The sequence below is a fragment of the Heterodontus francisci genome, chromosome 7, assembly GCF_036365525.1.
Source record: "Heterodontus francisci isolate sHetFra1 chromosome 7, sHetFra1.hap1, whole genome shotgun sequence".
Classification (NCBI taxonomy): domain Eukaryota; kingdom Metazoa; phylum Chordata; class Chondrichthyes; order Heterodontiformes; family Heterodontidae; genus Heterodontus; species Heterodontus francisci.
In genome coordinates this window covers 106,917,451-106,943,693 of record NC_090377.1, presented here as the reverse complement: position 1 = coordinate 106,943,693, position 26,243 = coordinate 106,917,451, and the positions used below count along the sequence as shown (strand labels likewise).

Sequence of the window (26,243 nt, the reverse complement as noted above, 5' to 3'; positions counted from 1 at the left end):
CAACATATTGCATCATTCCAAAATTATGACACCTCTAACATACAAACATTTCCTCAGTGGTCCTGGAGTGCAAAAGTCAGCACTTTCCGGAGCGAAGAGGAGAACATTTTTAACAAAAAAATAGTTTCGTAATATTTTTCACTAAAACACAATAATTCTATTATGACACTTAAATAATTTGAATAAGCAATTAGCTGAGATCACAGTAAAAATGATTACGTACCTAAACAAACGTGGCATGCCATCACCTTGTTGAGCGTCTCATCATCATTGCGAAAAACAAAGAATTGTGAAAGTCCAGCATCATTTCTCTGATAAAATATTGAAAAAAATGATGGAATAAGAAACAACACTCCAGCTCACTCTTTCTCCAAACCATTACACAATCTGCAAAAAAATCCCTGATCCCCGGAAGTTAGCAAGCAAAATTCCATAATATTCATCAATCTTCTCATTGATATGGCTGAACCCTAGTCCGCTGTCTTACAGACGGCATCCTCAGTAGCTGTAGCATAGGAACCATTGTAACCCAACTGGATGGCGAGTCCGCCTCTGGCTATTAATTGGCCGCTCTGGGGAAAATCACTGAGTGACTGTTTTCCACACAGTGCGGGCTTCTGTCCCACATTTGAGCCCTTCAGTTACGTGGCTGGATTGGAGAAGCTGGGGTTGTTCTCCTTATAGTATAGTAAAGAAAGTTGAGCGGACATTTGAGCGAAGTGTTCAAAATCATGAGAGGTCGAGACAGAGTAGATAGGGAGAAACTGTTCCCATTGGTGGACGGGTTGAGTACCACAGGACACCAATTTAAGGTGATTGGTGAAAGAACCATCGCAGCTACTGGTTAGTCTCTGGAATCCACTGGCTGAACGTGGTGGAGGCAGATTCAATTGTGGCTTTCAAAAGGGAATAGGATAAGCACCTGAAGAGAAAATTTGCGGGGCTATGGGGAAAAGGCGAGGGAGTGGGACTGGCTGAGTTGTTCTTGCAGAGAGCCGGCATGGACTCGATAGGCTGAATGGCCTTCTTCTCAGCTGTACCCATTCTATGATTCTGATTGTGGGGTTCAGAAGCCAGCAGGGAAAAATCTGACCCCAAATATTTATTCATTCTTTTTTAGAGGATATAAGTGTATTCATCAACTGAGATCAATGTTCCGAAATTAGATTAGATTAGATTAGAGATACAGCACTGAAACAGGCCCTTCGGCCCACCGAGTCTGTGCCGAACATCAACCACCCATTTATACTAATCCTACACTAATCCCATATTCCTACCAAACATCCCACCTGTCCCTATATTTCGCTACCACCTACCTATACTAGTGACAATTTATAATGGCCAATTTACCTACCAACCTGCAAGTCTTTTTGGCTTGTGGGAGGAAACCGGAGCACCCGGAGAAAACCCATGCAGACACAGGGAGAACTTGCAAACTCCACACAGGCAGTACCCGGAATCGAACCCGGGTCCCTGGAGCTGTGAGGCTGCGGTGCTAACCATTGCGCTTGTATTGTAGGAGATGGAGCAGTATATTAAGATAACCTCTCTACATGATTTTAGTACAATCAGGCAAATGGTACTTGATCCTAATGCAATTTACATGGAAAGGTAAGCATTCAGGGAGAGTTTCTTTTTTTCTCAGTCAGCAATTTTGGGAGTTGGATTAGGAGTAACATGTACTTCATGAGGTTTTAATTGAGTGCAGATGAGAAGCAATTGCAGTGATAAGTTGGTCAAACTGTGGATGATGTTTCATTTTAATTTGCACCTTACCATGGACCTGTTGACCTTAGAGTGGTAGGATTCTATGAGGCAATGAAACCTTGGAATAACTCAGACCTAATTAAGCATTGAATTAAAGTATGGGTGTATCTGTGCAGTTTATCTGGAATCCTCACTATCCTCATAGCATGTTCAGTACCAGAGAGCTTCTGCCAAATGTGTTCTGTTTCCTTTCCTTAGTATTGAAGTCCGTTATGATTTTGCATTCAGTGAGCAAAATTTGATCTTTTGTGGCCATCTCCCAGACTCAGAAGTGCTAGAAGTACATGTGGGCCTTTGAAATGGAGGGTTTAGAGAGCTCGCATGGGTAAGGAAATATTCCAGATACGGGCCAAAACAAACTTTATATTTAATTCAGTGACTGGGCCATGCATTATTCATATGTGGCAACTTAAAAAAAAAACAGGCATTTATTTTGATGACCTTTTAGCAGTGCTCAAACTAGTAGAACCCTGTCTCTGTCTCTCATTTTTTCTGTCTCAGTCTCCTGCCTGTCCACCCTTTCTTCCACTGCTAGAATTAACTAGGGAAGCAGCAGATCTAAGGGACAGGGACTTGGAACATCAAATAGCCAGAACATGTTTTCATGAACTGCAAAAGACATGAATCAGATCTTATAGGACACAAAGAAAAGGTAGTAGAGAACAGGTAATAGAGATTGAGAGAGAACAGGTAATAGGAAGTGAGATAGGAAGGGATGGAGGATTTTAGTTATAAGGTTAGGTTGGAAAAGCTGGGTTTGTTCTCCTTACAACAAAGGAGATTGAGGGGAGATATAATAGAAGTGTACAAGATTATGACAGGCATAGATAAGTTAGACAAGGAAAAGCTGTTCCCATTAACAAATGGTATAAGGACTAGGGGACACAGATTGAAGGTTTTGGGCAAAAGATGCAGGGGGAATATGAGGAGCATTTGTTTATGCAGCGGGTGGTAATGACCTGGAACTTGCTGCCCATAAGGGTGATGGAAGCGAGACAATCATCGACTTCAAGAGGAAGTTGGATGGCCACCTGAGAGAAATAGACTTGTCGGGCTTTGGGGATCAAAGTAGAGAGTGGGCTTGACAGCATAGCTCCATAGCGAGCCGACATGGACTCGATGTGCCGAATGGCCTCCTTCTGTGCCATATATTACTCTATGACTCTATGAGAAACCAGCAAATGATGGACTAGTCAGACTGTCTGCTGCACTACTTCAATTCTGATAAGTGAAAGTGTTAAAAAAGGATGCCTTCGCCATGGTTTTCAGAAGTTACTAATTTTAGAATCTGGACATGATTTAGAATGTTTGGGTCATTGGAAAGAAGTTTGAGCAACAAAAGAAGTTAGATGTTTGAGTAGAATATTTAGAAGTGTCAAGAATATCTAGATTAAAGTTAAAGTGTGGAATGGACAAACTGAACAATTAACTCAGTAACATCAGTAAAAATGTAAGAAATGTAGTATAACCATGTACAGCGACAAGCTTTAGGTAGAATTTGCTATGTGAAATAAGCTTGGGCAGTCTCAATCCAGTTTGTCGGAAGGAGGTAGTATTCGTCAGTGATGGGTGATGGTGCATTTGTTGAAAGGATAAAATGGCTCTTACTTTAACTCTAATTGACAACCTAACTGAACAGATCCAGAAAATGGTTGATATGGTAAATAGAAAATGTCACACTAGTGAGTCACAGTTGGGAACAATGGAAAAAAAAGCTTCATATGTAAGGTTTGGTATACGTTTTAGCATTAAGGATCTCTAGGTGAAGAGCCATTCTCTTTGTGCAGAATACCACCAAGATTGAAAAGAATAGGGGAAAAGAACAGTCCCATGAATGCACAATAGTGATAGTGAGTGCCTGATAAGGCAAAACATTCAATTTTTGAGTAGCTCAGCTTTTATATAAAAAATTACTGGCAAGAAATTTTGAAAAATCTACAAGTACTCTAAACAGAATGCACCCTGCCGATCATTGTGAAACAATGTTAACTTTCATTGCTCATCAGTTATCAGCCTGGTTTGTGGACATTCTGAATCTTCTCGCCAGCCATAACACATTATCATCTATGAAGGAGTGTAAGAGAAACAGTGGAATCTGACCTGCAGTGCCCTAGTGAGTACATTATCGTCTCTAGGAGAGAGGTAGACGGAGATGATATTCTCATTAGCGAGTTTTATTATACCATCATTGAGCTCTTTAGGTTTTGTCTGTCCATCACTGAAGAATACTGCCACCTTTCTCATCAAAAACCCACTTCGCACACGTTTGAATGTGTTCCTCGCAACAAAGCTCATTGCATCAGCAATGCTGGACTCTTTCCGTGATGGCACGAACTGCAGGTTTTCAATCTGTTTGACAAGGTCTCTCTTATTCCTGGCACTGCTAAAACGGATCTCAGTGACTATGCCACTGTTGTATGTCAGGACAGCGACCCTTGCTCCCTTTGGGCAGTTGCTTTCCACTATGGTCAGATTGCGAACTATGTTGAGGATAGCATTCTTGTTGTTGTTGAGCTGGTTTGCAGTTTTAGTATTGGAAGTGTCTATCACAAAGGCCAGTTCAGTTGGATAGACAGGGCACTCCTTTGAACCTGATGCAAAGAATAAACGTGAATTAATTTTCCTTCAAATGTTCAGTAAATGATCAGTTGAATACAAATATTCATCCAATAAAAGTAACTTACCATAACAGCATGCTACAAGGGAACAAAAGAAAAGAAATTATTTTTAAACAGTTCTACCTGAAATAACTAGTGTTTTAAAGGGTTGAATTCATATGTCCAATGCAATTAAATGTTCTGTGTCTAATAATACTTACGACATGTATCTTTGATCTGCTTTACAAGACTGCATGTCTGAAACATTGGAAAAACAAAAAAGACATTAGCTCTTATGCAACAGAATTCAAATCATATGTTGTAATTATCAACATTTTATTTACCTCTATGGATCTCCCTCTCGCTCCTTTTGGACCCTATAAAGTAATGTGTAAATTAATATAAATTAATCCAAAAGTGTTCATGAAAGGACACATTTATAGTTTGCAATTATTCAAAAAGCATTTATCAGTGTAGTACACAAAGAATAAGCAGAGACTAGATCCATGATAGGAGTTTGATAAAGAGGCAGTTAACATGCTGCAAGGTGCTGGATGTCATTAACTGATGGTGTCAACATTAACCTGCTACAGGAACTCACAGATCATTGGTTCAATTGGCCAATGAAGGACAGGAAGGGTTATGAGCCAGGATATATGTTATGGTGAGGCAAAAGTACCCAAATATTTATTAGTCATAAATCCAGTAGGGATGACTTCGATCAATTACAGAGACTTCTAATGGCCAGATACTAATATCTTTTTGTTGTGTAGATTCTCCACACTTGTGTATAGAATTCTAAATGATAGTGTGCAATATAATGTGGTCAACATTACACACTCGTTTTTTTTTCAATCATTCATGGATATGAACATCACTAGCAGGGCCAGCATTTATTTCCCATGCTAAGTGCCCTCAAGAAGATGGCGATGAGCTGCTGCCTTTAACCATTGCTGTCCATATGGTGAAGGTACTTTCGAGTGGATTTACAGCATTTTCACCCAGCGATGATGAAAGAATAACAATACATTTCCAAGTCAGTATGGTGTGTAACTTGTCGAGGAACTTGGAGATGCTGGTGTTCCCACAGGCCTGCTGCTTTTGCCCTTCTAGGCAGTAGAGGTCATGGATTTGAGAGGTGCTGCTGAAGAAGTCATGGCAAGTTGTTGCGGTGCATCTTGTAGATGATACACACTGCAGTCATGGTGCACTGGTGGTGGAGGGAATGAATGTTAAGGTGGTGGATGTGTTTTGTCCTGAATGGTGTTGATCTTGAGCATTGTTGGAGCTGTGCTCATCCAGGCAAGTGGAGAGCATTCCATCACACTCCTGACTTGTAGATGGTGGACAGGTTTTGGGCAGTGAAGAGGTGAGTGACTCATCACAGAATTCCCAGCCTCTGACTTGCTCTTGTAGCCACAGTATTTATGTGACTGCTCCAGTTCAGTTTCTGTACAATGGTAACCCCCAGGATGCTGATGTAGGGGGATACAATGATGGTAATGCCATTGAATGTCAAGGGGAGATGGGTAGGTTCTCTCTTGTTGGAGATGGTCATTGTCTGGCACTTGTGTGGCACGAATGTGAATTGTCACTTATCAACTCAAGCCTGAATGTTTATTTTATTTAGAGATACAGCACTGAAACAGGCCCTTCAGCCCACCGAGTCTGTGCCGACCAAAACCACCTATTTATACTAATCCTACATTAACCCCATATTCCCTACCACATCCCCACCACATACCTACATAAGGGGCAATTTACAATGGCCAATTTACCTATCAACCTGCAAGTCTTTGGCTGTGGGAGGAAACCAGAGCACCCAGTGGAAACCCACGCGGTCACAGGGAGAACTTGCAAACTCCGCACAGGCAGTACCCAGAACTGAACCCGGGCCGCTAGAGCTGTGAGAATGCGGTGCTAACCACTGCGCCACTGTGCCACCCCCACATGTTGTCCATCTTTTGCTGCATGCAGGCACAGACTGCCTCATTATCTGAGGAGTTGTGAATGAAACTGAACATTATGCAATCATCAGTGAACATCCCCACTTCTGACCTCATGATGGAGGGAAGGTCATTGATGAAGCAGCTGAAGATGGTTGGGCCTAGGTCAGTGCCAGAGGAACTCCTGAAGCAATGTCCGTGGACAGACATGATTGGCCTCCAATAACCACATCCATCTTCCTTTGTGTTAGATATGATTCCGGCCAATATTTCTCTGATTCCAATTCACTTCAATTTTGCTAGTGTTCCTTGATGCCACATTTGGTCAAATGCTGCTTTGATAACAATTACTCTTATCTCACCTCTGGAATTCAGTTTTTTTGCCACATTTGAACCAAGGCTGTAATGAGGTCTGGAGCTGAGTGGTCCTGGCAAAACCCTAACTGAGCATTGATGAGCAAGTTATTGGTGAGCAAGTGTCATTGGATATCACTGTTAACTACACCTTCCATCACTTTTCTGATGATTGAGAGTACACTGACAGGGCGGTAATTGTTTGGACTGCATTTTCTTGCTCTTTGTGAACCAAACATACCTGAACAATTTTCCATTTTTTCAGGTAGATGCCAGTGTCGTAGCTGTAGTGGAACAGCTTGGCTAGAGGCATGGCTAGTTCTGGAGCACAAATCTTCAGCACTACAGCTGGGATGTTGTTGGGGCCCGTAGCCTTTGCTGAGTATTCTCAGCTGTTTCTTGATATCATGTGGAGTGAACTGAATAGGCTGAAGACTGGCATTTGTGATAGTGGGGATCTCAGGAGGAGGCAGAGATGACTCATCAGAGCTGGTACCTCTGGCTGAAGATGGTTGCAAATGTTTTTGCACTCATGTTGAGCTCCATCATCATTGAGAATGGAGATGCTCATGGAACCCCCTCCTCCTGGTAGTTGTTTAATTGTCCACCACCATTCATGACTGGATGCGGCTGTTCTGGGTACTGCCTGTGTGGAGTTTGCAAGTTCTCCCTGTGACGACGTGGGTTTCCTCTGGGTGCTCTGGTTTCCTCCCACATGCCAAAGACTTGTGGGTTGATAGGTAAATTGGCCATTGTAAAAATTTCCCCTTGTGTAGGTAGGTGGTAGGAGAATTGAGGGAGGGTGGGGATGTGAGAGGGAAAAATGGGATTAATGCACTTAATATAAATGGGTGGTTGATGGTCAGTGTGGACTTGGTGGGCAGAAGGGTCTGTTTCGGTGCTATATCTCTCTATGACTATGACTTCACAGCTTTGATCTGATCCACTGGCTGTAGGATCACTAAGCTCTGCCTGTAACATGCTTTTTCCACTGTTTAGCATGCATGTAGTCCTGTGTTTTAGCTTCACTAATTTTCGGTATGCCTGGCGTTGCATCTGGCATGCTCTCCTGTACTTCTCATTGAACCAGGGCTGATCCACTGGCATGATGGTAATGGTAGAGTGAGGGATTCGCTGGGCCATGAGGTTACAGATTGTGGTTGAATACAATTCTGCTGCTGCTGGCCTTCTGCACCTCTTGGATGCCCAATTTTGAGATGCTAGATTTGTTCTGAATCAATGCTATTTAGCAGGGTTGGAATGCCACACAACACAATGGAGGGTGTCCTCAGTTTGAAGATGATTCTTCATCTCCACAAGGACTGTGCAGTGGTCACTCCTACCAATGCTGCCCTGGATACATGCATCTGAAACAGGTAGATTGGGTGAGGACAAGGTCAAGTAAGTTTTTCCCTCTTTTTCGTTCTCTCATCACCTGCCACAGGCCAGTCTGGCAGATATGTCCTTCAGGACTCGGAGACCTCGGTCAGTAGCGGTGCTGTCAAACCACTCTTGGTGATGGACTTTGATGTTCTCCACCCACAGTATATTCTGTGCGCTGCTGCCCTCAGTGTTTCTTCCAAGTTCTATTTCAACTTTGAGGAGCACTGATTCATCAGCTGAGGGAGGACAGTAGGTGGTAAACAGCAGGAGTTTCCTTACCGGTGTTTGACCTGATGCCATGAGACTTCAAGGGTTCCTGAATCAATGGTGTGGAGTCCCGGGCCACTCCCTCCCAACTGTACACCACTGAGTCACCACTTTGATGGGTTTGTCCTGTTCTGTGATGGAGGAGTCTGGGACATTGACTATAAGGTATGATTCAGTGAGTATGAGTATGTCAGGCTGTTGCTTGACCTGTTTGTGTGACAACTCTCCCAATTTTGGCACAGGTTCCCAGAGGTTAGTTAGGAGGATTATTGCAGTGTGGACTGGACTGGGTGTGCCTTTGATGTGGACAAATCCAATGCATAGGTTGATTCTGGGTGGTCCATCCTGTTTCATTATTCTTTGTTGTAGCAGTTTGGTGCAACTGAGTGGTTTGCTAGGCCATTTCAGAGGGCAGTTAAGGGTCAACCACATTGCCACCGGTCTAGAGTCATAAGTAGGCCAAACCGGGTAAGGACTGCAGATTATCTTACCCAAAGGGCATGAATGAATCAGATGGGCTTTTACGACAATCCAGTAGTTTCATGGTCACCATTACAGATACTGGCTTATTATTCCAGATTCATTGAATTGACTAAATTTAAATTCCCTAGCTGCCTTGGTATGATTTAAACTCATGTCTCTGGATCATTAGTCCAGGCCTCTGGATTATTGTTTCAGTAACATAACCACTGTGCCATTGTACCTGTTATATGGTTACAATATATATTATTAAATTTGTCACCTGCCATTATCCTGTAATAAAGGTTATTTTGAAAGTTATACAGTCATCATGAAAAACTATTTGGTAAACCATTTTATTTGCATCACAAAAATTCTAAAATTAGACAAAATTGCAAATTTCATCGAAATATTGCCTCAGTTGCAAATGATACAAAACTATATAGACAAAATAAGAGAGTGCAAGTCAGAAGTATGTAAACATGTTGTGCTTAAACATTATGGTCTATTCCTACCACATTTGGAGCATTGTACCCACCCATGGTCATCAAGGCAAAAAGGAAACTAATTGCAAGCCCTGTAGCTTGTACAGGGGAAAACTATGCGATTGATCCCTAGTAGCTAAATTTATGCAGAGGTTCTCCCTATTATGTCACAACTCTGCGCCATTTGTTCGAAGTTTTTGCAGATCTTCTGCCAAAGTTATAGTGGACAATTGAGAGAACCGTCACAGAAAGCCAACCCCTAACATCAAAGGGCCAAGCTTTGTTAGAAGTTTAGAGAAATCTGGGCTTTTCATCCTTGAAAGGAAGCATCCAAGAGGTGGCATTATAGATGCATACCCATTTTAGCTGTATACTAGGTATTCTTTGGGTTCAGTATAACTGCACACTCCCATATATGCAGGCCCAGTATTCCCTACAGTCAGGCATTTATCTTTACTGCCCAATATCCAGTTATTTATTTTTATTTAGAGATACAGCACTGAAACAGGCCCTTTGGCCCACCGTCTGTGCTGACCATCAACCACCCATTTATACTAATCCTACATTAATCCCATATCGCTACCCCATCCCCACCTTCCCTCAATTCCCCTACCACCTACCTATACTAGGGGCAATTTATAATGGCCAATTTACCTATCAACCTGCAAGTCTTTGGCTGTGGGAGGAAACCGGAGCACCCGGAGGAAACCCACGCGGTCACAGGGAAAACTTGCAAACTCCGCACAGGCTGAACCCAGAATTGAACCCTGGTCGCTGGAGCTGTGAGGCTGCAGTGCTAACCACTGCGCCACTGTGCCGCATGATATGATAGCGTTGTATGATAGCGTGACTCAGGGGCCTAATAATGAGATTGTGTATACTGGATACAGCCTCTTTGTGTAGTTGTCCCATCTTCCAGTCAGCGGACTGGTTAACGTTGTGGAGAGAGGAGACTAATAGTAAACCAAGAAACTGGTATATTTTATACGTCATATATAAACAAACAGAATAGAGTTTTCCGTGCAATTCAAGCTAATCCCTATAGCTGCTTGTAACATCAAAATAATAAATAATGCAAGCTTAGTCCCTGATTATAGGATTAGCTTCACTTTACAAATCAGCATTTGTTGAACTAACTGACTGTAACATCAGGCAGACAAAGTTCCCTATCTCATTATTTAAATTCAGATAAAAATTTGAAAATATTGACTACCTGCGAGCCTGGGTAACCTACGTCTCCTTTCAGTCCAACTTGACCAGAAGCTCCTGAATAGCCCTGCAACAGAAAAAGATCATACACTTACCATCGAGAAGAGAATACTTTCATCATCTGTCACTGTTAAAAGCAACCGTGTGATTCCTCCTTGGAAATATCTGGTAGAGTTAGGTTCGGTGCTGGTTGCATGCCCTTTCCAAGTGTCTCTTCCTTCACTCTGAAGTTACTAACTCACGATTAGGCAGGGTTTCACAGGCACTGACTGCACTCTGGTACCTTTCCCAGGGGGCTATTTTCCACATGCAAGCCTGGACATTGAGTGTTTTTAGCCTATTTGACATTGCAGGTCATTACAACTAATGGGTCTGCCCTCATCTAACGTCTACATACAGCAAGTCGCCAAACACCAATTAGCAGTAGGAACCTCAACTATCCTTCTGGCTGAGTCAGGTAACCCAACAAAGACAAGAGTCAAAGCTAGGAGTTCCTGGATCTCTGTGCTAAGTTTCATCCCGAGAAGCACACTTAGCTACACCAACTTCAGGATAATAAAAATGCTCATTACAATGGTTCTTGACAAATATTCCAAAGAACCAAGTAAGGTGCCAGGAGACATGCTCTTGCCTCAGGAAGTTAACACTTGCAGACACTTTTGTTCTTTGTGGGAGACAAAGTACCTCCACCACCAAATTACCTTTTATAAGAGTTCACCACAAATCACAAAGAATTACTGCACTCAAGAAAAAAAATCACATTACTTCCATGCACAAACCTCCCAAAGGGCTGTGTTCCAAAAAATGTTAACTGAATGAGCCATGAATTTACTGTCTGAAGCATACTGTGGGAGGATCTCACTAAACAACATATCTTTCCATCAGTCTGTTTTAGTGATAGGAGAAAACAATTTTTTGTTTCTTGTCTTCTATAGATTTGCTGTAATTATTTTAAATTACAAATTTCAGGACGGTCATCATGGTGAAGATCATCAATGCTAGGTAATAGAACACATTTTCCAATCTTGTCATCTTGAGTCAGCATCAAGTGTTCCCAGGGCAGGTGCAACTTGTTTAGGCAAAGATTAAATCTCTCTGTGCTCTGCATTCTACTTCAGTCCCAACCTAAGCATTACACACACTCCTGTTTCACAAATAAAAGGAAAATACTGCCGATTCTGGAAATATCTCCTGCCTGCCTGCACCCACCACCCACCCACACTTCTTATTCCCGCCATTGTCATGGACTTTGGTGAATATTATGGTGAGTAAGGGGCAATTTTATGTTGTGGGCCATCTACAAGGAACTGGGTTGACACTGCTGAAATACATTTCCTACAAATGTTCGACAGCCAGTTGAAAAGGAGACATCCCACCAATGTGCTGGATTTCAAACACAGACCCATGCTAACCCATTGTCTCCAATCAGGGATCTCACATCATGCACGGATGAAGTAAAAGCAAAGTTCTGCAGATGCTGGAAATCTGAAATAAAGCAGAAAGTGCTGGAAAAAACAGGAGTTAACGTTTCATCATGAGTTCTGATGAAAGGTCACAGACCTGAAACGTTAACTCCGTTTCTCTCTCCACAGATGCTGCCAGGCATGGCATGCATAGATGAAGACTTGTTATAATAAGATAAAGGCTCACAGGAACATACTGCGGCTGACAAATAACAAAGGATGCAAAATGATGTGAAATAAGACTTCTATCTGCAAAGCTTGTGTTCCATTCATACTTTGGAAATGTTGCACAAAATGATGTGGGGTCGAGGCGGGGGATGGCGGGGGTGGTGGTTGCAGAATGACACTCATGTGACTGACATGGAAGTTCACCAATCAAAAGCACGAACAGCTTGCCTGTGCACAGGCCTTCATCGAATAAGAGCACGGGGGAGGTGGATCTTGCTGGGAAGGCTGGTGCCGTCAATTGGGGGTGCTGACCAATGGGAGCATCGAGAGGGGTGGTTGTGAGCATGTAGATAGTGGAGGGGGGGGTGAGCAGGCAGAGACAGTGGGGGGGGGGGGGGTGATGAGCACGCAGAGACAGTGGGGGCGGGGGTGGTGAGCAGGCAGAGACAGTGGGGGGGTGAGCACGCAGAGACAGTGGGGGCGGAGGTGGTGGGCAGGCAGAGACAGTAGGGGGGGGTGAGCAGGCAGAGACAGTAGGGGGGGGTGAGCAGGCAGAGACAGTAGGGGGAGGGGTGAGCAGACAGAGACAGTGGGGGGGGGGTGAGCAGGGACAGTAGGGGGGGTGAGCAGGCAGAGACAGTAGGGGGGGGTGAGCACGCAGAAACAGTGGGGGCGGGGGTGGTGAGCAGGCAGAGACAGTGGGGGGGGGTGAGCAGACAGAGACAGTAGGGGGAAGGGTGAGCAGGCAGAGACAGTGGGGTGGGGGGGGGTGAGCAGGCAGAGACAGTAGGGGGGTGAGCAGGCAGAGACAGTAGGGGGCTGAGCAGGCAGAGACAGTAGGGGGAGGGGTGAGCACGCAGAGACAGGGGGGGGGGGGGTGAGCAGGCAGAGAGTGCGGGGGGGGTGGGGGGAACAGGCACAGACAGTGGGGGGGGGTGAGCAGGCAGAGACAGTAGGGGGGGGTGGTGAGCAGGCAGAGACAGTGGGGGGTGAGCAGGCAGAGACAGTGGGGGGTGTGGTGAGCAGGCAGAGACAGCGGGGGGGTGAGCATGCAGAGACAGCGGGGGGGGTGAGCATGCAGAGACAGCGGGGGTGGTGGTGAGCAGGCAGAGACAGTGGGGGTGGTGGTGAGCACACAGAGACAGTGGGGGGGGGGGGTGAGCACACAGAGACAGTGGGGGGGGGTGAGCACACAGAGACAGTGGGGGGGGGGTGAGCACACAGAGACAGTGGGGAGTGTGAGCAGTGGCAATGGGGGAAGGGGCCGTTGAGCATGCAAAGACAGTGAGGGTGAGCACGTAGAGATGGGGGCAGTTCTGGCAGAGGGAGGTGATGCGCAATTCAGAGTGCGAGGTCACGCAGAGTAACAGTATGTTTCTGCTCCTGGTGCTTGGTGGGCAAAGGGAGGAATTGTTGGAAAAAAAGAGGTTAGTAATTTATTTTACCCAGTCTGCCCTATTTTTAATGCCTTTATCTTTCCGAAATTTCCTCACCTGGCCCCCGATGTAGGGCAAAAATTGCAATGTGGCCTCTCACGCGAAAGGGTTGGACACCCCTGGCATGCAGGGATGGGGGGAGGTAACTCTTTTAATTGGCTGATGGCTAGAATAAAATAGCAGCTCACTAGTTTGATGTCATTTGTGCTTTGTCCTCTGAGACAAAAGTATTTTATGAACGGTGGTCTCTGCCTCTGGAGACATGTCCATTGCCTCATTTACACTGCTGTTCAAGGCTGTTTTGCAAGCAATGCTGTGACATAAATGGGGATCGGTGTTATAAATGAAATGTTAGAGCCCAGACCACCTTGGAGGAATGCAGACATGCGATGAATACCTGAGGGCAGACAGCGCCACAGGCCACTACCTGTATGACTTGCATGGGTTTCTCCATTGATATCATTGAAGATTCCCCTGCGGAATCTACGTAGTCTGAAAGTGGCACTACATAAACAAACTTTTTCCCTCCTTAAGCGGTTGAGATAAATAAAATGTATATTTAGATATACTTCGCACAGTGATATGACTGGTAGCACAGTCATATTAAAATGAGTTGAAATAAGGAACTGCATCATTCTCATAAATGCTTGGACTCACCCTTCGACCTCTATTTCCTTTAATACCATCTTTTCCTGGACCACCATTGATTCCAAATTCACCCTGTTTCAAGAATATGAGACTTAGTTAAAAGTGCATCAAACATGGGAAGTGAATCACAAAAATGTTTAATAGCAAGTTAATTATTTACCTTTGGACCTAGGGGTCCTACAGGGCCTCGCTCACCCTAAAAACAAAGAACAGAATCAACAATACATTGGTGCATAGATTTTTCCTGTCCTTCCAGCCATTTGTTTCCTTTCCTTTCATGAAAATGCTGACGAGTGCTGGGTTACAGTCCAGTGAGCACAGCTACCTTTCAGCGTCCTATCAAAAGTGATCACTCTTCATCTGTACAAGCCTATCTAGTGAATGTCAGCAGGCCATTTGGCTATGCCAAAACAAATCCTCTGCACACGATGTTCACCCAGATGGGAGGTGAGGGGGAGGGGGTGGTGGATGAAGATGGTGGCTGAGGGCCCACTGACAATGATCAAGAGCAGGAACTCCAACTAATGCTTCCCCCCCTGATGCTTGACTGAGATCAACTTACTCAACATAGGTTTGTCATCAATCTGAAATGCATCCTGGTCTATACAGCTTAGTGTACTTATTGAACAAGTCAGTCAATCATTTACAATTACTGAGCTATTTGCTAAGTACTACTTAAGTATATAACATTTACTCCATTTCAATTCATGACACAAATAAAGGGCACAGGTTTGGTATTAATAATAGCTGTTCAATTATATATAGGAAAGAGAATTGTTTAAAAATTACTGGCAAATTATTTTTCAGGAAAACAGGAGTTCTGGATAGGTATTGACATTATTATGTGATCATTGAGTGGACCAAAGCGACATCCATATAGATACTACAAGTGCAAAATCTCAATTATATCTTTCCCAAACTTAAAATAGTAAACTCAACTAGAGACCATCAGCAACCATATAAAAGTTTCAAGCCTACAGTTTGATTAATAGGTCCAGTTAATATAGTATAGTTATGACCTGATTATGGTTTCCTCTTATTAGATAAATGCTATCCAGGCAACTTCGTTAGATTGCTCATAACTCTCGCCCAGGTATCCATTCATTTTTTTCTATATATGTAAACCGCCTGACCATTCTTCTCATTGATGCTGTTGAGTATTAATTTGAAATTCCTGTATGTGGCAAGCTTTACATTGTTATCAAATGCTGGGATCATTTAGCAGAGGTTCCATTTTTGCAACAATTTGCAGCAGCTTGAAACTTAATTTTAATATCCTTCACTTATGTGAACATTGGAAGTACCATTCTGTTTTTATCCTTGTTGTGAATACGATACAAGGTATTCAGGAAATATCCTAATTTGCAATATTTTAATGATGTAAGCACTCTTTAACTCTGAAAATGACTGACCTTTCTGCCTTTAAATCCAGTAATGCCAATTCCATTTTTTCCATCCTCCCCCTGCAGGAGTCAAAAAATAGCATGTAAACATTGGTTAGACAGTCATACAAAACACTTTTAAAGCTGCACGCTTACTTTGAACAATTTTTTGTACTTGGGTGCAGCTCACCTGAAGGCAATTCAACCAAGTTATATAATTTGTACTCACCTCGATCAGGGTTCCCCACTAACTTTTAGTAAAAGGACATTATTATAATTTTATATACTGTTGGATTGTAAATGGAGGGACTAGATTTATATGACACAGAAAGCTTCCAGAATGTCACAGATGAGGAGGCTGAAAGGGCGTAATTGACTACAGATGCATATCATGAGAAAGATTGGACATATTACAGGTATCGGAAATGTAGGATTGCAAAAGAAAAACACATGAAGTGGGTGCGATCAAGACAGCATCAGATCAACCCACAGTATTCATCAAACAAAAAAGATTCAATTCTATTAATGTTCAGCTGGTATACCTGGAAGATATTCATGCATGTCTGTGCAAGATAACCCAGGAAGCTACCATGATGCCTTCATTCTGCACCAGTCAAGATTTCCACAGATATTTGCATCTGCAAGCAGAGTCAACACATGGCTCCTTGGAAGCAACTGCTGCCCTCGAAGAATGTAGCTGATAATACCTTTGAAGATCCCTACACTGGCGATGAGGAGCAGTAAAACCGAAGCAACATGAGCACAAGAACAGTCCTTGAGCTGTCAGGATGCTGAAGATGTGATTCAGGTTCCCGGACAGATTTGGTGGCACCCTTCAGTATGTGCCAGCAAAGGCAGACAGAATAATATTAGTGTACTGTGTCTCACACAACATAGCACAGCGCAGAGGACTGGAGCTGCAGGTGAAGGAAGGTGATGACCACTCTACATCTTTGGAGCAGGAGGAGAAAGGGAAGGAGTAACAGCCTGATGTGGCCAAGTTACTTGCAGCCACTCACTGAGCTGTCAGGGATGCTTAGGCCAGGCTCATTCAACTACACCTCAGCTAATCTGAGGCACTGCAGCCATATGGTACACCAATTCTGAACCCACTGTGCCCATCCGCAGCCCTTCGCACAAGGCATTCCCACAGTCAATGATCCATCCCCCTCACTGACACCCATTGCTTGTCTTCTACTCTTGTTGTATAATTTTCTTTAGGGCTGACAGGCCCCTTGGCAGGCAACAGGCAACAATGGGAATAACTGGATAATGGAGATTTGAAATAAAGATTATGGTGCATAAACATTGACAGTAAAAATGACAATTTAACAAACCTTTGAACACCTAACTGAGCTCCCTTGCGAAGCTACGAAGCCTTTCTTTTCATTCTCTTATTCCTCTGGTACTACTCCTATGACATATATAGAGCTAAAGGCAGGTTCCGTTCTCCCCTGCACTGACTACTGAGATGCATGTGGCCAATGCCCTCTGGAAGAGTGCCCCATTTGCATCAGTGCAGGGTCAGGATCAGTCATTGGGACAGGAGGCAGCTTATCCCCTCTCCTGGCCCACTTGCACTTCCCCGTTAGCCAAAAGCTGGACAGCACTTTGACGCACTTCAGTGAGACACTGAATGGCATAGGTGGGGATTTCCTCCAGCCTATTTAAGCCAGCAGACTGAGTGTGCAGGTCTTTCGTCAGGGCCAGCATGCACTCAGTTGCCTGCCATGTCAGAGATTCCATACGCAACGGGCTACATTTTCCATAGATGTAGATATCAGCACAAAGGTCTGAGACATTATGGCACTCATGGTAGAAATGGGCTCTTCCACTCTCTCTCCAATGGTGTGCAGCTCCTCTGGAAATGCTGACAGGACCTCACTGTGTATCTAGGACATTATTAAAGTTTTCAAGATTAGGTGGGAACTTGCCAAATTGATCAAATGGGAAGGGCTTTAAATACCAAGGGATACAAATTAAATAGGAGAATGCAAGGAGTAAGAGGTACAACAATTGTTGAACAAATTACCAAGGAAGTGTATTGAAGTAGAGAGTGTACCTGGGTTCACAGTTCATTTCTGATGAAAGGACTAAGGGATATGATGAGAAAGTTATGAGGAATGTTAACCTATTTTTTAAAATTACCTAATGGCCCTCTTTATATTTTGAAAATACTTGTTATATGAACTTTGTATTGAAAAGTAGGTTGTGCTAAACCTGTCACAGTTGGATTGGAAACCATGGGATGCTTATATAGCAGTAGAATGTGTTAACATGCAGCTGCCAGAACAAAGAAATCTGTGAACTATTTTACAGCAAACTAAATAATATTGGGGCTTAGAGCTGGATTGTGAGGCCGATTTCATAAACTTGTCTTGTACTCCCTTGAGTATAGAAGATTGTTTGGGGGGGGGGGCGTAATCTAATCAAAGTCTTTAAAACAATTCCATAGGCTAGGTAAAGAACATCTATTTCCAATAGTGAGGGTCTCCAGAACAAGAGGGCATAATCTTAAATTAGAGCCAGGCAATTCAGGAGTGAAATCAGGACATGCTTCTTCACGCAAAGTGAATTGGAAATCTAGAACACTCTCCCCCCAAATGGCTGTGGATTCTGGGTTATTTAAGCTCTCAGGAATAAAGTTGATTTTTTTTTTAGGTAAGGGTATCATGGGATGTAGAGCAAAGGCATGAAAAAGCAGTTCATGTACAGATGAGCCATGATCTAACTGAATGGTGGAACAGGCTGGAGGGGCTGAATGCCATATAGAAGCTGTGGTGTTTCCTAGCTTTGTATAAGTCCACATAACCTGTGCTTATCAAGTCCATGAGAGCCTATGATCTGTTTGAAAGCAAACTGTAAAAAATGGTCTCGAATCCCTATATTTTTATATCCATAATATAATGTACTGATTCCGGCAAGGCTGCTAATGCTCGCTGTTATTACTGAATTAATTAATTAAATTAACTTTACAAGTATGGAGTCTCATTCCCACCATAAAATAAATATTTTGCAGCTTTTTAAAAAAAAAACTTGTTTTTAATAGTTTTTCTGTTTTGCTGTCACCTGTAGATCCCTATCTTTATTTTGCTTCCTGAGCAGTAATTTAAATGTAATTTATATTTCCCATTTTCACTTCTTCCTTTGCTATTGGCGTGTCTGTGAGGATTCTTCAACATAGTTGAACAGCCTCCCTGCTGCTTATCCTGCTCATAGATGCTGCAGATTCCCTGGAGAAGGCACCAAATTCAAACAGACGGTGGATTACTAGAATCTGACAACCCAGTGAAAAGTATGTGGACAACCGTATGTGAGGTGAACAGCAAAAACCAGTCCTTTGCCTCTCACAGCAAAATCTGGGTCATTGTTTTTCATATCTAGCACACATTTTTTGTCACGCTTTGCCATGCCTGCTTATTACTTTTAACCTGTTAAATAAACACAAAATCGAACTATATAGTGCTCCAATCAGACCACGCTTTGTTTCCAATTCTGATTGCTGAAATATTGAAGCTTTGGGGGCCAATCATCCTGCTTATCTGATCTATCGGCATCTCCTTGCCAAGGCTTTCCTATCCTATTCCCAATGTCTAGTGTACTGTTAAGGCCTCAGGCCACCTGATCCTTAACCTATGGTTCACCAACTGCATTGACTTCACCTCTTCCTGCCTTATCCAACTGCCCTATTCCTCATGTTCTACCACTCCATTTGAGCATTGCCATTTGAGCTACATGCCCTTTAACCCCATTCCCCATCTCAGCCTCCGTACTTGGGCCACTTGCCTCCACCTATCCTGTCATCCACATCTCTTTTTGTGCCAGTTTATTATCCCTTCTCTTTTCAAATACCTAACTTCTTTTACCACAGCAAAATGCATGCACTTCTGTCATTTTGAAAAAAAAACTAAAAGTGTTATCAATTTGCTGGAGAACAAGATTATTGTTTTTGAAAAATGTTTTGGACAAGGATGGATGCTTGAAGAGGATGAGTGAAAGGTTCAAGGACTGGAGTGACAATAGGTAAGAGGGGGATAGGTAGAGGGACAGGGAGGGGACGTGTTGTAGTGACCAGAACAGGAGTGGAGAGGGGGAGGGAGAATATGGCAAATAAGAGGGGACAGGGAGACAGAAGAAGTGGAACAAGAAAAGAGAATCAGGAGAAGAGACAGAGAAAGGAAAGATGTGGGTTGACTGAAAGGGTATATGGGTGAGGATTGGGGAGGCGAGGGGAAACAGGTTAGAGGTCATCAGATGGAAGGCTTGGGGATAGGGGGAAAAGCAGAAGCAGCAATGAGATAGAACTTAAAGGGATAGTCCATTCATCTGATCATGATAGGAAAGCAGAAGGGAACAAGAGAATGGGGTGTAAGGGAAGCAGTATGACTATACAGAGATCGGGGTAATATGCAGAGTGTGTCAAACTGGGCAGGTGAAAGGTTAGCAGGGCAGGGAATAACCAAACGTTTTAAGCACTTTACTAATGACCACGAACTGCTGAAATGAAAAGTGACAGACAGAAACAGATGGCACACAGGAGAGAAACAGCAGAAAAAACTAAGGAGGCAGTTAAGAGAAACACTTCAACTCACTGGGAGGTCCACTAATGTATGAGGGTAGTAACTTAAGCTTCAGTATAATTGTTTCTGAGATCATCCTAATTCCTCCAAGTGTCCATAGATTGTAATGGACTAACTTTTTAAAAATTCTTATTTATATTCCAAATGTATGGTGCAGCACAGAATAAAGCTAAGTTCTATATTTTAAAAAAGGTAGCACTTACCATTTCTCCACGTGGACCTGTTGGTCCAATTTCACCCTTGTCACCAGGATTTCCAGGTTCACCCTATACAGGAATAGGCCAATGAAGATAAAACATCAACAATCACATATTACAACCTTTCTCAACATTCCACAATTAAACATTTTAAAGTGGTACATACCTTTCTTCCGTTTAGTCCTATTTTCCCTCCTGTGCCAGGAGGTGCCACAAGGCCAGCAGGTCCCTAAGTATAAAATAAAGGACTTCTTCAATGTTAAATGGAAACAGGGAAACTGGATTTCAAATCAATACAGAAACTTTGATGTACTTTTTTTTCTGTTTTTTAAAATCATGGGTGCAATTGTGCACTCATAAGGGTAATAACTGTCACTCTTTGAGAAATGGGGATAAATGTAAATATCAAGTGCTCCTAGGGCAATTAAGACTCCCTTTACATTGTCTCATCAAACACTCCTAGGGCAGACATAGGACAGGTTGTATGCACAATAAAGGTCCCACTGCATGACACAAATAACGTACCTTAACCCCATACTCAATACAGCAATCCTACTGAACCAGTGTAAGAAAGGAAGGGACCTGCATTTAATGTCATGCACATCCCAATGGACTTCAGAGCCATTTATTAGCTATTATGTATATAAATGCACAAACCAATTTGTGCACAGCAAGGCCCCATAAACAGCTAATTATCTAAATGACCAATATTGTTGAGGAATAAATGTTAGCCACGACACCAATGTATTAGGAACCTTTTATATCCACCTGAATAGGCATATGTGACCTCGGTTTAATGTCTCATTTGAAAGAAAGCACCTCCAACAATGCTCTGAGGCAGACCAGCTGGACCAAAATGGTCTTTCCCTGTCCTGTACATTCTGATATAATGCTGCACACCCTTAGTACTCGTCCAACGTCAACCTAGATTATATGCCTTAATCCTGGCAGGAGGCCTGAATGCTCCACCTCTGATGCAAACTGACCCTGTGTAGCGTTTCCCTTTCTCACTGCCTAGTTTGAGACCTGCATCAGCAAGATTACCAATTTTATATGAAATTATGGGGTGGTTTTACACTGTAGACCTGAATCCATTTAGAACTAAGTTGAGATTGTCCAAAACTAATTTCGTGTTAGATCCTTACTGTCAGCCTATACAGACTTGTCAGTTTTTGGGCCTGTTGATTAGATTACAATGGGTGGCTCCATTGTTTGGATTAGTTAGGGAAACAGGAGGAAGAAAGACTTTTTTAGCTGTTTGCCAAACTGACAAGAGCAAGTACTTACCCTTGGTCCTCGAATGCCGCCTCCACCTTCCCGACCTGGAATGCCAAGAGATCCAGGTGCACCCTTAGTGTACAAACAGAAATGTTCTTGCAGTAAATTCCACATTGCATGATGTTTTAAGGTATAGCAGATATCAGCAACTAAAATTCTATTTTATAAATGCATTACTTACAGGTTGGCCTCTAAACCCTGGCACTCCTGGAGGCCCAAACGTCCCTGCATTGCCTTTGGTACCCTAAATATGTCAGATGAAATAAATGTTATATTTGTTTGAGAACGTCAAATGTGGAAACAATTTTCTTGTCAAGGGCTGGATTACACCAGAATTTATTTATCTAATTACTGAAATATAGATTCAAATACACTTGAAAATAAGTAGACAAGTTAGCTAAATAAGTAACAACCTCCTCCTGCCACCCTTCAAATTACTATATTATTTGGAAGTGTGTCGCAGAGATATTCCCTAATTCAATTTGTCCATATATCTAACCAATATGCACATGAAAAGTGCAGGAAAAGATGATCAGACCCATTAATATTTACTTTATCTACCAGACAGTTCAATTTCATGCACCATTCCTGATCGTACTTTAGAAATATCAAGCAATTTTCAATTTATTCCACTATTTCTCGCACAATAGCATACATTTTTCTCATAGCCATTGTCAGGAAATTTATAAAACACTTTCAGGAAATTCATTGCTATCCACTGGACTTCCTCCATCACGAAGCCAGAGTTGGAGGAATGCAGATTTTTACAAGAACTGTAGAAATGGAGGAGGTTACATAAATAGGGAGCAGTGACATCATTAAAGAATTTAAATGCAACAATGAGAATTTTTAATATCAGGTGCTGAGGGATGAGGAACCAACTACAAGGCTGGTCAATGTATGAGATTTGGTTCACAATTCTTTGGGCCTCCTTATCTCGAGAGACAATGGATACGCGCCTGGAGGTGGTCAGTGGTTTGTGAAGCAGCGCCTGGATGAGAGGGAGGCCAGGAGAGGATTAAAGTACAAGTGTGGTCATGGCGAAGGCACAAATGAGGGTTCAGCAGCCATAGCACAGAGGAAGGGGCAGAGACCAGTGATGTTTTGGAGGTGGAAGTAAGAATTCTTTGTGATGGAGAGGAAATGGGATTACAAGCTCAGCTCCGGATCGAATAGAACACCAAGGTTACAAACAATCTGAGTCAACCTGAGGCAGTGGGAGGGAGGCAGATGGAATTGGCAATAAGGCAATGGAGTTTGTGACAGGGGCCAAAGATGTTGACTTCTGTCAGCCCAATGTTCAACTAGAGTAAATAGCAGCTAATCAAGGTATGGCCAAGCAGTCTAACAGCACAGAGGCTGTGGAGGGATTGAAAGAGGTTGTGTAGAAATAGAGCTTGGGTATCATTAGCAAACATGTGATAGTTGATGTTTCCAAGGGGCAGCACATAGATGAGGAAGAGGAAGGGGCCAAAGGCAGATCCTAGGGGGACTCCAGAGGTAACCCAGGGTCTGGAAAAGAAAATATTGCTGGAAATGCTTTGGCTATGTTTGGATACATAAGAGTGGATAGGTCAGACAGGAGCGAGCTGGGCAATAGAAGCAAGATATTAGTAGAGGATTGTGTGCACTTGACTGTGTCAAAGGCTATAGAGGGATCTGGAAGGATGGCCAGTGATAGTACACTTAGTCAGTCACAATCCTCACAAATTAGGGTGCCATTTGCCACTTTGATTAGGGCCATTTCAATGTTGTGGTTGGAGTAGTCAGAAAGATCAGCAAGGATTTTAGAGGAGACAACACATTCAAGGATTTTGCAAACTGCCATTCCACCTCCAACTTCCCGCTCATTTCCAAAGGTTGAGGGTCAGATTTTTGAGGAGGGATGATGGTGGTTTTTGAAAGAGTGAGACAGCTCCTGAGGAGAGGGAACCATTTACAATGTCAGCAAGCATGAGAACCAGGAAGGGAAGTAGGATGGTTAGCAGTTCAGTGTGAATTAAATCAAGAGAGCACAGGCTGGGTCTTGTGGACGGGTTGAGCTTGGAGGGAGCCTAGGAGGGGAGGAGAGAAAATAAAAAAAAGACATGGGTTCAGGACTAGGGATGGGGGAACGTTGGGGAAGCAATGGCTTAGTGGGCAAGGGGAAAGGTTTGCGGTAGAGGCAGATGAATCCATTTCCTGAAGCTTAGCAACAAAAGTCCACGAGTGCCTTGCACTTATATTGGACCTTGTAGGCCTCAGGAATTTGCAATACAGGGCATAACTGTAGTTCAGCAAAGTCAGTTTGTGTTCATTTATTTTCTCTATTTCCCCACCAATTTCTTACTGGCCCTTCTTTTGTGAAAGCACTGACTACATGCTAGCTTGTGGTTTCACAGGAACCAGTCTCCTTTCCATTATCCATGTGAGCCAGACACTGTTTGGCAGCAAGATATTCAATTATCTGGGCAGCAGGGCTGAGGTCAATCTGTCTAGAACTGCTAGATTGGAAATCAGAAACAGGAACTCCGATCGCTTTCCCCTCTCTAATCTCGGGGCACTGAGGCTAACTGACCTATCTAATGCCAGCCAACTCAGCACAGACCAGAAAATGAACTTAGAACCTTCTGGTTCATATGGATTATCTAAACACTGGAGCAACCAGCTGAGTCATCAAAGCAGCCCACGTCTGTCCTTAATCCTGGTTAGTCTATTCCACTTCAAAGTGTAAAGAGGAGGCACAATGCTATATTGTTTTTGGCATAGCTATGCATTTCTGCTTTTAATGTTACTAATGTCTTTCTTCCTCACCTTTTCAAGTTTTCCAATTCATTCTTCCTTGTCTAGTCATGTGTTTCTGTATCTATTATGTGATTCCCTGCCACTGTATCAATTATACATATATCCAGTGTAGTAAGAGACAAGTGTTTCTTTGTGGACTTCTTCATTATGCTACTCTTCAACACTGTTTAACTACCCTGCCCAGTGTCGGCTATGCATTTCTTTTGTCAGTGTAGCAGTTAAGCATTTCTCCCCTTACTGCAGCATTACATGATTCTTCCTCTTGAGTTATGTGCTTAAAACCATTGCAGGTTTTTTGGTGGCAGATAGTAATTTATAAGCAACACAGCTAAAATCTCTTTTGGAACAAAATTAATAAATGCAAACTGTACTCTTGCTCCTGGTGATCCTCTGCGGCCTTGCGATCCCTGTAACAACAAAACCCAAGACTGTGTTACTGATGTGACATGTCACTGAGCAAATTGTGATGCTAACTAAAGTAAAGAACATAAAGTTTGTACTTGCTGGATATAGCACAATGTAGTTAATACTCAAAGTATAAATTCTTACATTTATTTTTTAACTATATATCGCAAAAACAAAGATCGCCAGCATCACCAGAGAGAAAAATCAGGAAAAAATGTGTTGGTAAAATTCATAGTACACATGCATTTTTCTATATATTTATTAGATCACAGACACACAATATGTGACTAAGATGACTGATTATATTCAACATGCTTATTGGAAGAGGGAAGAGATTCCTGTTAGAATTATTTCAGTTATGTTATTACTCAAAATCTCAAGCTAAACTTTCAAATTGCAAATGGGAAAAGGTTGACTTTGGACTTGAAAATGAACTTTTATTTTGAACTGAGGGAGCAGAGGATTATTAATTTTATTTCCCCCTCCTCAACTGATGGCACTGACTCATGTTATGTAACTATCCCATATACCTCCGAGTATCTAACCTAAATAATCATCTCTGTGCACACCTAGACAGAGAATTGGACGGCTCTCCATAATGGTCGGGTTTCTATAGATGAAGTTGATCCTACTCTTGCCCTAACCCTAACCCTAATGTGATCTAAGATCATTTCTGCACTGTGTGGCCTAATTCGAAACTGGGGCCTGAGGTTACCAACTCTATCAGGAGGTGACAAAGGATTTTAATAAGCTGCAGCTATGCACTTTTTCAATTGTTTTCTTCGAGTTTCTCTTTAACATGAATGCCCCAGTCGGCCAACTTTAGGCAAAATGTAATCTTCAAGGGCAAGGATAAGTGTTGTGCAGTATTAACTTACTATGGCAAATAAAGTGAGGATTTGATATTCATGTGCTTCTTGCAAGTGAGAAGACCACTGTGGTTTGGTTCACAACGCTGAAACTTCACTGCCTTCATCTACATTGTGTATTATTCCATAATTAATGTCCAATTACCATTCCTCTCTGCTTCGTGATAGTATGGCTGATTCTTTAATTGGGTGCTCCTGGAGAACAAGGAGCTGTACTCACATTTAATGCTGGACGGGAAATCAGCTTCAGTACTGATTTCTTTTATGTCCATTAATTTTAAATAGCTGGAGAATCGGGGATTGCAAGGCCATGATTACTGGCTAATTCTGCCTGCAAGAGTGCTTGATTGTGGAATCAGCCCTGTTGAGCATCTTTGTGTTTTAATCACGTAGGTGGACTTGGACTATGAGTAGTGTAAGATGAATGATTTCAAAAAGAAATTTGATGGGCACTTGCAGGAAATAAACGGGGGAATGGGACTGATTGGATTGCTGTACAGAGAGCTGGCATGGACTCGATGGGCCAAATGGCCTCCTTCTGTGCCATAAGACTCGATGGACTGGAT

The 26,243-nt window shown here is 42.8% G+C and overlaps 1 protein-coding gene across 1 annotated transcript in view; it reads right to left on the bottom strand.

Moving 5' to 3' along the window:
* LOC137372223 (collagen alpha-3(VI) chain-like) overlaps window positions 1-26,243 on the bottom strand; it is a 244,888-nt gene that overhangs the window by 30,760 nt on the left and 187,885 nt on the right. Inside the window, exons 32-45 of the mRNA XM_068035869.1 lie at window positions 24,775-24,810; window positions 21,801-21,863; window positions 21,629-21,691; window positions 20,508-20,570; window positions 20,348-20,410; window positions 15,595-15,645; window positions 14,343-14,378; window positions 14,192-14,254; window positions 10,472-10,534; window positions 4,709-4,741; window positions 4,586-4,622; window positions 4,452-4,463; window positions 3,868-4,358; window positions 224-311 (exon numbers count right to left, since the gene is read on the bottom strand). Of these exons, the coding sequence (XP_067891970.1) occupies window positions 224-311; window positions 3,868-4,358; window positions 4,452-4,463; window positions 4,586-4,622; window positions 4,709-4,741; window positions 10,472-10,534; window positions 14,192-14,254; window positions 14,343-14,378; window positions 15,595-15,645; window positions 20,348-20,410; window positions 20,508-20,570; window positions 21,629-21,691; window positions 21,801-21,863; window positions 24,775-24,810 (1,162 nt within the window). The remainder of the gene's footprint in view (window positions 1-223; window positions 312-3,867; window positions 4,359-4,451; window positions 4,464-4,585; window positions 4,623-4,708; window positions 4,742-10,471; window positions 10,535-14,191; window positions 14,255-14,342; window positions 14,379-15,594; window positions 15,646-20,347; window positions 20,411-20,507; window positions 20,571-21,628; window positions 21,692-21,800; window positions 21,864-24,774; window positions 24,811-26,243) is intronic.